Here is an 11,324-nt window from a genome sequence, read left to right as displayed (position 1 = left end):
GGAAAGGTTTCTTCGATAGTGGATTGAAAATATCCCTATTTCAAAGAAGAATAAGGATATGGAAAAGTCGAGCTAAAGAAGCTCATAAATAAGGGATAAAGCACGAATGAAGATAGATAAAAGTTCTAATTTCTTTTCTACCCTATAATTCTCCTACTAATTTAAGTCTTTTTTCTTTATTACTAAAGTTAAGAAAAGTCAAAGAAAACACCTAATGGTTTTAGATTTAATTTTCCGCTTTTAATATTTAGTATATCTCTTGCTAAGCCTTTAGATTTTTCATTTTCTTAAGAAAATAAGTAAATTTCAAAATCAAAATCTTAAAACCAAAGATAGTTTTTTAGATTTTTTTTTTTTTTTAAGTTTTAAAAACTCTACTTAATTTCTAAAAACATGGGTAGAGAAGGAATAAGAAATCATGACAAAAAAGAAATACCATTGTCATTTATAAACTTCATTTTGAAAAATTAAAATAGTCATGGGAGTGGATAAATGAGCTATTAAAAAAATTGAGGATAAAATTAGAAAGAAAATGAGAATAGAAAACGGTAAAATGTAGGTAAATCCTTAATTAGGAGAACACAAAGACGACAATTATCATCAAGCAGAAGCCGCAGATGCGGGGAAAATCTCTGACGTGTTCTGCTCCTGTCAGTTTTATCCTTTTTCTCCATTCCCTATTCTTCGCTTTCTATATAATCCCTTCTTCTTCATTTTCATTCTCACCCTAAACAACTCCAACTTCATAATCTTATTCATTTCTCTCACCAACTCTGTGTCTTTAGGTATTCTTCTTCTCTTTTAATTTTTCTCTCCATTGGGTTTCTGTTTCCTTCTTCCTTCAGATCTATCTGCCCCTTTTTACGCTTCACTTCACTGCTCTAATTTATGTGTTTCTTCTTCATTTCAATTTTTAAGAGATGGGTTTTTGTTTTTTCCAATTTTTAGCAGGCGGGTTTTTGTTTTTTACTCATGCAGCTTCTGAAATTCTTTGCATTTATGTGTTGTTGTGTTGTGGCTGTTTAGCTATATTCCGGATTCCCATTCTTTTGCTTCCTCTGGATTTTGCTATTTATGGCCTTTGATTTCTTCGTCTGCTAACGAGTATTAGACCTTTTTTAGTCTTTGGAGAACTATTTGGAATTGGTTTCGTTCTGAGAACTTCTTTTGGTTCATCTTGTTTTCCCTTATGCTTCAATGTTGAGGGGTTCTTTTTGCTTTTTGTTCAATTTCGAGTTCGGTGTCTGGTTAGATTAATTGAACCCAGATCTGGTTGAAGAGCTTTTGCCTTGTAGCATCCTTTAGAAGGGTAGGACTTTTGAATACAATTTGTTGCTTGTATTTCTCTTCATAGTTCTTCGAATTTGGGCTTCTACTTAGTTATGAAGAGGCTGTTGGGATACTTGCTGTATTTATGTCCATGCTTGCATCACTTGCTTGTTTATGCGTGTGATTTTATTTTTCTTTGTTTCGTTTTGTTACCCCTGTTGAAAGATATGCATGAATTATATGAACTGATTTTGGTTTTATTTTCTTTTTGTGTTCTTTGAAGTCCAATCTTTTTCTTATGCTCTATAATTCTTTTGTGAACTGCGCCTCTAAAGTAATAGTTAATGGATTTGTATTTTCCTTTTGATATTAAGCGTGTGATATTGGGATAGTTTTTCCATCTCATTTATGATTCTCTTTATTTCAGACTTTTAGTTCCCCTTTTTCCAATGGAAGTTATGGGGGGCTAACTTGGCAAGTTCTATGGCATTGACTGGTATGTTTTTCTTTCCTCTTCAATTATGACGCCGTGCATATATGCTCATCGTCTTCCAATTTCACCAACACTAGTTTTAAGCTTTGTGATGCACGATGTGTAGGTATTTTGGCAATGCATAGAGCAAGAGAGAACTCTATAAAGTTGCAGAACATCACTCATATTGCCATACGTAGTAAACATAAACGTGAAATTGGTATGGACTTTGAATCAGACTGGACAAGACACAGGAAGTCCTCTCCATTTTCTGCTCAAGTGATCCGTTCTGCAACTTCCTTTATGCCTTGGTCTTGTAGAATCCCAATTAATGAAGGATATCACGAATTTCTTTAATTGAAGTCAGTCATAGAGAAGTTATTACACCATTTATGCAATACTGTTGAAAAACAGTCATTGTTGTACATGATTTAATTGGTTACTTTATTTGGATAATGCCTGGATTCATTTCTGGAAAGAAGAGGTTCACAGAAGCAAACATGTGCATCATCAACACTGTTAAACAGAATTCAGTTAGTCTTTCAAAAAACGATACTGGATTTACTTCTCAGTTTCATGATGAGTCTCTCCTTCCTGGCTTACCTGATGATGTAGCAAAACTGTGTCTTGCCCTTGTACCTCGTTCTAGCCATCCATCTATGGCTGGTGTTTGCAAGAATTGGAGGTCATTCATTAAAGGCAAGGAATTCATAACTGAGAGGAAATTAGCTGGTGCAGTTGAGGAGTGGGTGTACTTCTTGACTATGGATGCTGAAAGGAAGGAATGCCACTGGGAAGTGTTTGATTGTGTGGAACATAAATTCCGAATGCTTCCACCAATGCCTGGGGCAGTGAAGGCTGGTTTTGAAGTGGTTGTTCTGAATGGGAAGCTACTTGTCATAGCTGGTTATTCAATTGCCGATGGGCCTGATTCTGTCTCATCAGACGTTTATCAATATGATTCTTGCCTTAATAGGTATGTTATCTGTGACTATTGAAATATGTGTTTTCCAAAGCTGCTTTTATACTCGTTATGATTAACATTAGACCTGTTTTGATTGATAATTCTGATTCTCATTTGTAATTACGCTTTATTACTTCCCTTTAGTCATGTTTATCAACCCGGTCTATGGTTCATATTCCGTGCTTTGAACCCTATGTTGTGGACTCTTCTTTGTAAGAAGCTAGTAATGAGTGTAACTGTTTCTATGTTTCCCTTAACAAAATAGTCCTGGACTATGTATTTATGGTCTCAAGTTTTAAGCTGGTTGAATTTTGAACTTTGAGCTGCTATTAATTTCAGCACTCCTTGTTTTTGTTAGTGTTAACTGTTAAGAAGGTCATAGTTATTCTTGTAGAGAGCGGTTTCAGGCTGCCTGATTTATCTTAGATTCTACATGAGAGGAATATTCACTATAGAATTTATGCATGCACATGTGAAACCAGAATATTTATGTTTATGATCATTTGGGTTCGGACAGATCATTTAAAATTTGAACTTATTTTATCATTGCTTTGTAATATTTATATTTCTCTGCTTGCTACAGAGAAATAGAGTTGACTTTGTAAGAGTTGGGTTTTCACTAGTCAGTTATGTGACTTCTTTGACCGTGGATGCAGGTGGAGCAAACTGGCCAATTTAAATATAGCTCGATATGATTTTGCTTGTGCCGCTGTTGATGGCATTGTCTATGTAGTTGGAGGCTATGGGGTAGAAGGCGACAATCTATCGAGTGCTGAAGTTTATGACCCCGAAACTGACAAGTGGACTCTAATTGAAAGCCTCCGCCGCCCTCGATCAGGCTGTTTTGCATGTGGATTCGATGGTAAGCTGTATGTCATGGGTGGAAGGTCAAGCTTCACAATTGGAAACTCGAAGTTCGTGGACGTGTACAATCCCAAGAGGCATAGTTGGTGTGAGATGAAAAATGGTTGTGTAATGGTCACTGCTCATGCTGTGGTAGGTAAGAAACTCTTCTGTATGGAATGGAAGAACCAACGGAAGCTAGCTATGTTCGATCCAGAGGATAATTCATGGAAGATGGTACCAGTTCCATTAACTGGTAGCTCAAGCATTGGATTTCGATTTGGCATACTGGATGGGAAGCTACTGCTCTTTTCGTTGAAGAACGAACCTGAATACCGTACTTTGTTGTACGATCCAAATGCAACACCAGGTTCAGAATGGAAAACCTCAGACATAAAACCATCTGGCTTGTGCTTGTGCAGTGTGACCATCAAGGTTTGACAATGGAGTTTCATTTTTAGGGTGAAAGACAACAATTCACATGGTTGGGGATATGCCAGACCCTTCTTATCCACTTGACTTATTTGTTTAGCAAATTAGATTCATTCTCAATTTTTATTACCTGACAATAAATGATTTCTCCAATCATTTACTCATAAACATCATTATTATCTTAATGATCTAGTGGTGCATCAATACTCTGATGATGTTCTAAACAAGCCAAGAATCATGATAGATAACCATGAGAAGATTCTCTCATGAAGTAAAAGGGTTAGAGGCATCTAATTCAGGTTACATTGCTTTCAATCAACTTCCCTGCTATTCTTGGAAAATGTTGAAAACAACATTGTTATCACCAGGCTGGTCGAAGATGTCTGTTGAACCTGCTAATCGCGGGTTGGTTACGGAGTTAAAATGATGGTTTTTTTATGAATCTGTTTGGGAAGATATTGGTTGGTATGGATATCCAGCCTCTGCTGAAGGAATTAGTATTTGGAAGCTAATCCCATGTTAAGAATGATGCATTAAAGATTTAGATTTGTACATAAAAGCAATGGTAAATTGTGAATTCATATACTTATCCCTTTTAGTTATTCTTTTGAAAGATTGCATTTGGGGATTTCCTTAAATATACTCCTTTAATGAAGATTGTTGGTGGGATTTTCAACCAACAAAATTTTCCAAAAACTGAAAGAAATAAATACACAAGCCTTTTATTTGCTCACCTACTAATAGAGAATCACTTTCTCCTCCTTTAGGCAATTCTTTCACAATTTGTTCTGCTTTTAGCCATTTGCTTTCTCTATACAATATTGAGTTTCTTTATCTCAAAAGAGAAATTTGCAGCATGTGTTAGGATAATGGGAAAAAGAGAATCCTTATTTAGTAATATAGAGGGCATTGTATACTAAGCCTTCTATTGGTTTCTTTGTTTCGCTAAATAGCCGTTACGCGTTATCATAGTACTTTTGGTCAAATTTATTAAATTAACAAGAATCGAAGTTTATGGCAAATATTACAAGGGGAGAAATAATAATAACTTTCTACAAAATAACTAAGGGTGTGACTTAAGATTTTTTTGTTTTTTTTTTTCCTTTAGTAAAAAGTTCTTTTTTTAAAAAAAAAAAAAAAAAAAAATTGTTTTTACTTTTAGAATTTGTCTAAAGTAAATAAAATCGCTCTACTTTTCTTTTTCATTTTCCTCAATTTATTTTCTATGGAGAATCACATTATCCGAAAATAATTTTAGAAACGAGATGTTGCCATAATTTGACTTTTGAGCCTTACTTTTGACATACATAACTGCTTTTATTTATTGGGTTTTGCAATAAGTTTTATTAAGATGTGAATTGCCACCTAGACTTTTTTTTTTAAGTACAACAATTGGAATGAATTAGATGAATATTGATGTAATTTGAGGAAATCAACTCATTTTTGTTTATTTTTGGTTAAATATATGTTTTAGTTATTGATGGTTGGGGGTAGTTTTGATTTGATCTCTTACTGTTTGAAAATTTTTAGTTTACTTTTTTACATTTAAATATTTTTATATTATAGTAATTTTCTTAAAAAAAATTTCTTTCAATTATCCGTAATTTGTTGGTCAATATTAATTTTAGTTAAAAATAAACTAACATGGTACTTTTTTTTTTCTTTTTTGAAATAAAACTAACATGATACTTGAGTTACTAGATATTTAGAAAATGAATAACCCAATCTAACATGAAAATATTTTGATATTCCTTCTCTTGAATGGCCTAATTCCCCGCATAAATTTTTAACCAAACTCCATTTAATGTCACGGGAACTAAGCTAACCTTTACCTACCGAAAGAATATAATCGAAAAATATTAAAAACAAAAGAAACTAAATTGATTTTTTTTTTTTAAAAAAAAAAAAAGAACTAAAATTGAGGTATTTCTCTTGGTCAATCGCTAGTGCAATTCTGTAGCCCACGAACTTGCAATCCATGCTAGTTTGTTTCCATGTTTTGCTAAGAAATTAAATTGAGGGGGGAAACACCCAAGGATTAAAATATTGTATTTAGCCTCTATTTTGTATATCATTTTTAAAATAATATTAAACTCTACTAAACATATTACATTTTTTTTTATAAAGTATTAGAAATATTCACTTTGTTCTTTCTTTTAAGAAAACTTTCGAGATTTTTAATAGTCTCCTTAAACTTTAAACGAAAAAATAAAGTTCGAAAATACTGTTGAAGATAGTTTGGTATGAAAATTTATTAATACTTTGTTTCAAAACTATCAAACTTTTCACAAAAAAAAAAAAAAGAAAAAAGAAAAATACTCTTAACGTTAGTATATGGATAGAAACCATTAATAATCGTTTCAATTCTAAACTTTCAAAAGTTACATTAATATCCTTAATCATTCAAAGAAGAACTATTTTTACCATTAGTATAGTCAATTCCTCCCTGCCAAAACTTAAAGATAAAGCATAAAATCCCACAAAATCCAAAATTCAATATCTCACTTTTAAGACTTACCAAAGTAATGTATCACCAAATACAAAAAGCTTATAAAGAAATATCATCTTGAATCATAGAAAACCTTCTCAGCTCATCACAACAAATAAATTAACTTAAATTGCAAAAAGAATAAATGGCGTTTCCATTGCTACCAATGTGGTAATGCGTATATTTTGTTTTCTTTTTTCTTCCACTATTGTTTGTCAAAATTATGACCCAAATTCTCAACGTCTCTTTTTTCAAACGGTATATACCAAAACGAGCTTAGTTTAGTGGTATTTGACATGTACTCTTTCTCAGTAGTATGACCTAATGTCATGTTTACCAATCTGCAACTAAAATTAATGTAACCGTAATAAAGTTTCATTGATAGATAAATCGTAATATGCCTCACGCAAACGTAATTGATTGTTTTTTTATCATGTTCACTTAGGCATCTTGCAAACACAGTTTAATTACAATTAAGATTGTTCACTTTACATTGTCTTCTTACTATTACCCTTTAGTGTTGATCGATAACGGTATCTATAATGGTAACAGTAATTGTGACAAATTCATAATTCTTCTATTGTAACAAAAACAATATCTATAGTGGTATCGATATCTCTTAGTGGGTATATTTTCAAACGCAATCATATTGATCACCATCAGACCATCAGCTACGTTATCAAATTGCATTTGTTGATTATGGATTTGACTGTGGACATCACATTTCATTACGATTATAGAACACAATAAATAATAGTAAACATAATCAAATAGAGCCCGCTATTCAGATTATCATTGATAGATTATGTTTTCAAGGAAATAAATATAGGCTAAAATTTGGAAAAGTACCTCAAACAACTTATGAACAACTAGAGAATGAAAGAATGGGAGTAAAAGGATGTACAAAAAATAGGGAAGTGATAGGGCATAATACATAAATTGAAATAGAGCAGAGAAGGGAAATAGGCTGGTGACAGGATGTAGATAAACTGTTTTCATCCGAAGTATTTTTGAAACATAGTTTCATGTCTATTTTTTATAATTTAACCTTACCTTTTCAATTATTAAAATTTACTATCAAACAAAGGTTTCCAATCAGTTCTTTCAATGAATATGTGATTTAAAAACGAAACAGCAGGGTGCATAATTGCATATAGAGTTTACCTGATAAAGCTATTTTTCAGACAATGACTGGCCAAAACTAGTCCTGCTAGATGCTCCAGCGAAAACAATGGAATTAATGTTTAACAAGCAGCCGTTTCATGAGAAGACCCACCTGGAAAATGCATTCTCAAAGATCGATTTGGAGTCATTTTGATCTCTCATTCACTACCTATAATTTAAACTGGGCATTGCTAGCATCAACAGTGCAGATAAAACGGGAGGAGTGAAAGGAACCAAACTGAATTGGTTCGGTTTACAGCTAAAAGATCAAACTGACCCATTTTCACCCCTAATCAAATGTCTACTACAGCACTCCAGTTTGAAGTTCCTGTCATAAAGCAATGGCCAAAATCGACTATCTAGATTGCTGACTAAAAGAACATAGATGGTATGTGTCTTAAGTAGAAGTATAAGGCACTAGAGAAACTTCAGTGAAACATACTTCCAAATATGGTTTGTCCATGATGTGACCAACCAACAATGATAAACTCTTTTGTTTTCTGATAAGAATGAAAAAGTAACACAACAATTATCTTCCTTTTCGACATTTTTTAGACTGCATAGCAAACAAAACAATTTGTAACGGAATGCTCGTGTATTTATAATGGATTTAAATAACTTTCAAACATGTCACTACAGAACTCTAATTTCAAAACCCTCTTGCTAAAATAAGACTGTAAGGCACAACATGCTAAATAAACCACAAGGGAGTATAGGCATAGCTCAGAAGAAAATTATTGAGACTCCCATTGAGAAGCATCCCACAGCTACCCAAGGACTCAAACGTTCACCTGATTCACAAACCAGAACATCATCCTGTCAGCTAATAATGCATGATTTAATTGGCAACACAATCTATGCCATACTAATTGTCATCTGTTATTTCTTTCCTCTATTTCCTCTGTTGCGTGATTTTGTGTATATAAATACTTATATGGACAACAACAGCCAGCTGATCAGTGGTCACTAGAAATCTAAAAGGCCAACACAATACTGTTTTTTTTTTTCCGTAAGAAATAAACTAAATTCTTCTTTTGTATTACAAACCCTTCATTTGAGAAACAATTGAACTCTGCCAGAACAGTTTTGAAGCTCCCAAAGAAGCCTTATGATTGATTGTTTGTTAAAGAGTGATTTCTAAGATATTTAATTGGCCAACGATACAGTTCGGGAGAAATGGAAGTCAAGCGATCAAATAAGAGCACAATTGTTAACATCAGAAATGCAGCTCATAAAGAGAAACGAATGCTGGAAGAAACAAAGACAAGAGAAGAGAAGTGTTCAGATGTCTACAGTTCTTTAATATTTGAAAAGATAAATCTCATTAATTGTCCAGCAAAAGATTCATGGTTAAGAGAAATTACGCAAATTTAACCAAGAATCCTACCTATTCTGGCTGCTTTCCAAAAGAAGCCACGGAACCTGTCAGGTGGGCAACTCGATTATAAACAATATGGAATTTATAATGTACACGTACTCTGAAAATAAGAGTTAATGATTTTGCACAGCAAGAATGACCGAGTCAGTGATGAATACTCCACCATGATAACCAATCTATTTAAAATAAATCGACACCATACATATTGTATAGCAAATACTAATATACGATGTAAGGGAAAGAATCGGGGTCTTTCCAATCATCAATTAACTCCAAACATGTAGGGAGAAGGAAAGGAAAGTGGCAACATGAAATGGAAAATAAAAACACCTAGACAACATGCTAGACCTGATTTTCTATATTTATCTCAATGCAGTATATAGCATAAGAGAAAAGAAGGAAATACCCATTTCTTTGCTCAAGAATGGCTGGAAAATGCATCTTCACATAGGTACAGGTACAAATTCCCAGAAGGATTACTGTCAGAAAGGAATGAAAATTGAACAGAGCCGACTGGAAAACCAAGAACAACCATGTTAGTGATTAGTAGCTCTTCTATGTATCCAAGCTATGAAAATGTCCATAGTCCAAACACCAAAGACAAGGATCCTTTACCATGTTCAAAGTTCCAGGTATTATTTATACACGCTAACAATCCTCTCTTTCAATTCAATCTAGAAATAGGTTAAAAACAAGTTAGCAACAGAACGAAATGAAGTTCAATCTGCAGACATCCATAGTTATCCACGATTAAAACTAAAATCGCGAATGAACAAAAACCCTTCTGATAATTCAAAAATTATACAGTAAACAAAATTGACTCTTCAATTTCTACTAAAGCCAAAAAACACTACGAAGTTTCCAATAAGATTTAGGCACACCCACGGAACTAAACTAAACTATCTCTGTGTAGAAACTATTATAAAATGTAGTTGGCTGGTATTTATTAACATATTGAGGAGTCAATCTCGAATTCGATTTACAAATCGGGGATAGATAACAATGTTAAAACATTAACTTTCTACAACAAAGATCCGAATCTCCCGATACCCCAAGAAGCAATAAGTTCAAACCCATGTATCCAAAAACCTAAATTCAACTAAAATGTTGAAACCCGATAACATCGAAAACACCAATCCAAGAAAATCATAGAATACTTACCGAAGGTGCAGAAATGGAGATTAAGAAAAGAAAGAGCGGGTCGAATTCAAGTCGCCGGAGATCGTCAGATCGGAATCCTTCGAAAAGGAAAGAAGGGGAGGAAAGGAAGTTCTTGACCTCCCAATAGCCGAGGTTTTGAGCAGCGGCGAGCAACTTCTGACTGAGAATTAGCTTCCGATTGTCAAAAATAGATGATTCCGCGGTTCAGACGTCGGATGAGTCCTCCTAACGATGGCCAATTTTTTTCTTTTAATTATTTTATATTTATAATTTGGTTAAACTATCATTTTCGTTAACAATTGTTAAAATTCTAAATTTAACCAAATTTAGAAATGGAAGTCAATTTTTTTCTTTAATTATTTTAACAATTGATTATCATTTTTTTTCTTTAATTTAGAATTTGAAGTTTAGTTCTTTCCTTTCAATAAATCTTAGACTTAGTAAGTTAATTGATTTGTAATAATTGTTGAACGTGCCTTGCGAAAGGAAAAGTTAATGTCTTAGGGTTTTGGCCGACTAATCGAGTCGATAAGTATATATATATAAAGGTGCTCAATTTGGCACCTTCCAACCTCGAGCGTCACAATCAACCTTAACATCGTCAACGTTACATGTAAGTAATGTTGAGTGTCAAGGTCTATAAATAATCTCATTCAACAACCTCAAAGGCAAAGAGTCAGTAATCTCTAAAATAGAGCTCCAATCTTACTTCTTATATGCTTAGTTGAACTATACGCTCCATGTAATAACTTAGACATCAGAGTATGATAGACTTGGCACCACGCCAATGCAATGTTCTCTCACACAAGCAAATTCGGTAAGCGAGATCAGACCAAGAAGAAGCATGCTCAAAGATCAAGCTCACAAGGGGCATGATGACAACGAACATAGACGAAATTTGAACACCAACAATAATAATCATTTTCATGCAAGAAAATATACTATATGGTTATGTATCGAAATTTATAATGAAATTGTTAATAAATAATCAAGGAAAATGTCAATAATCAACTAACAGCAAGGACAAAATTCAAAATTCATTGAAAATACATAGACTTAAATTGAAGAAGCGTCGAAGTATACAGACAAAAATAATATTTTAACCATATAATTCTTATTATTTTTACAATGGTGAATATCTTTTTAGTTCTTA

At 33.2% G+C, this 11,324-nt stretch overlaps 2 protein-coding genes across 2 annotated transcripts; one reads left to right on the top strand and one right to left on the bottom strand.

Moving 5' to 3' along the window:
• The first annotated feature begins 695 nt into the window (after positions 1-695).
• Positions 696-4,618, top strand: LOC120075603 (F-box/kelch-repeat protein At1g67480). The gene is made up of 4 exons (XM_039029150.1): positions 696-785; positions 1,697-1,765; positions 1,869-2,717; positions 3,362-4,618. The coding sequence occupies exons 3-4, from the start codon at positions 2,197-2,199 to the stop codon at positions 3,987-3,989; spliced, it is 1,149 nt and encodes a 382-aa protein (XP_038885078.1). The 5' UTR covers positions 696-785; positions 1,697-1,765; positions 1,869-2,196; the 3' UTR covers positions 3,990-4,618.
• Positions 4,619-8,099: 3,481 nt separating this feature from the next.
• Positions 8,100-10,422, bottom strand: LOC120075250 (protein kish). Its single transcript, XM_039028469.1, has 5 exons — positions 10,172-10,422; positions 9,626-9,684; positions 9,417-9,523; positions 9,020-9,054; positions 8,100-8,423 (listed from the first exon to the last, which is right to left on the bottom strand). The coding sequence occupies exons 2-5, from the start codon at positions 9,626-9,628 to the stop codon at positions 8,356-8,358; spliced, it is 213 nt and encodes a 70-aa protein (XP_038884397.1). The 5' UTR covers positions 9,629-9,684; positions 10,172-10,422; the 3' UTR covers positions 8,100-8,355.
• Between the last annotated feature and the right edge of the window lie 902 nt (positions 10,423-11,324).

This window comes from Benincasa hispida, chromosome 4, assembly GCF_009727055.1.
Source record: "Benincasa hispida cultivar B227 chromosome 4, ASM972705v1, whole genome shotgun sequence".
NCBI classification, from domain to species: Eukaryota; Viridiplantae; Streptophyta; class Magnoliopsida; order Cucurbitales; family Cucurbitaceae; genus Benincasa; species Benincasa hispida.
The sequence above is the reverse complement of the archived record's forward strand: the minus strand, read 5'-3'. Positions and strand labels throughout refer to the sequence as shown.

What these genes read in the sequence shown, in the direction of transcription:
- LOC120075603 (XM_039029150.1), top strand. Translation starts at nt 2,197, where the DNA reads ATGCCTGGATTCATTTCTGGAAAGAAGAGGTTCACAGAAGCAAACATG. An exon ending in TATGATTCTTGCCTTAATAG is followed by an intron (nt 2,718 to 3,361) that starts GTATGTTATCTG and finishes CCGTGGATGCAG; the next exon opens with GTGGAGCAAACTGGCCAATT.
- LOC120075250 (XM_039028469.1), bottom strand. An exon ending in ATTCTTGAGCAAAGAAATGG is followed by an intron (nt 9,055 to 9,416) that starts GTATTTCCTTCT and finishes CCCACCTGACAG; the next exon opens with GTTCCGTGGCTTCTTTTGGA. An exon ending in TTGGAAAGCAGCCAGAATAG is followed by an intron (nt 8,424 to 9,019) that starts GTAGGATTCTTG and finishes TTTGTGAATCAG; the next exon opens with GTGAACGTTTGAGTCCTTGG.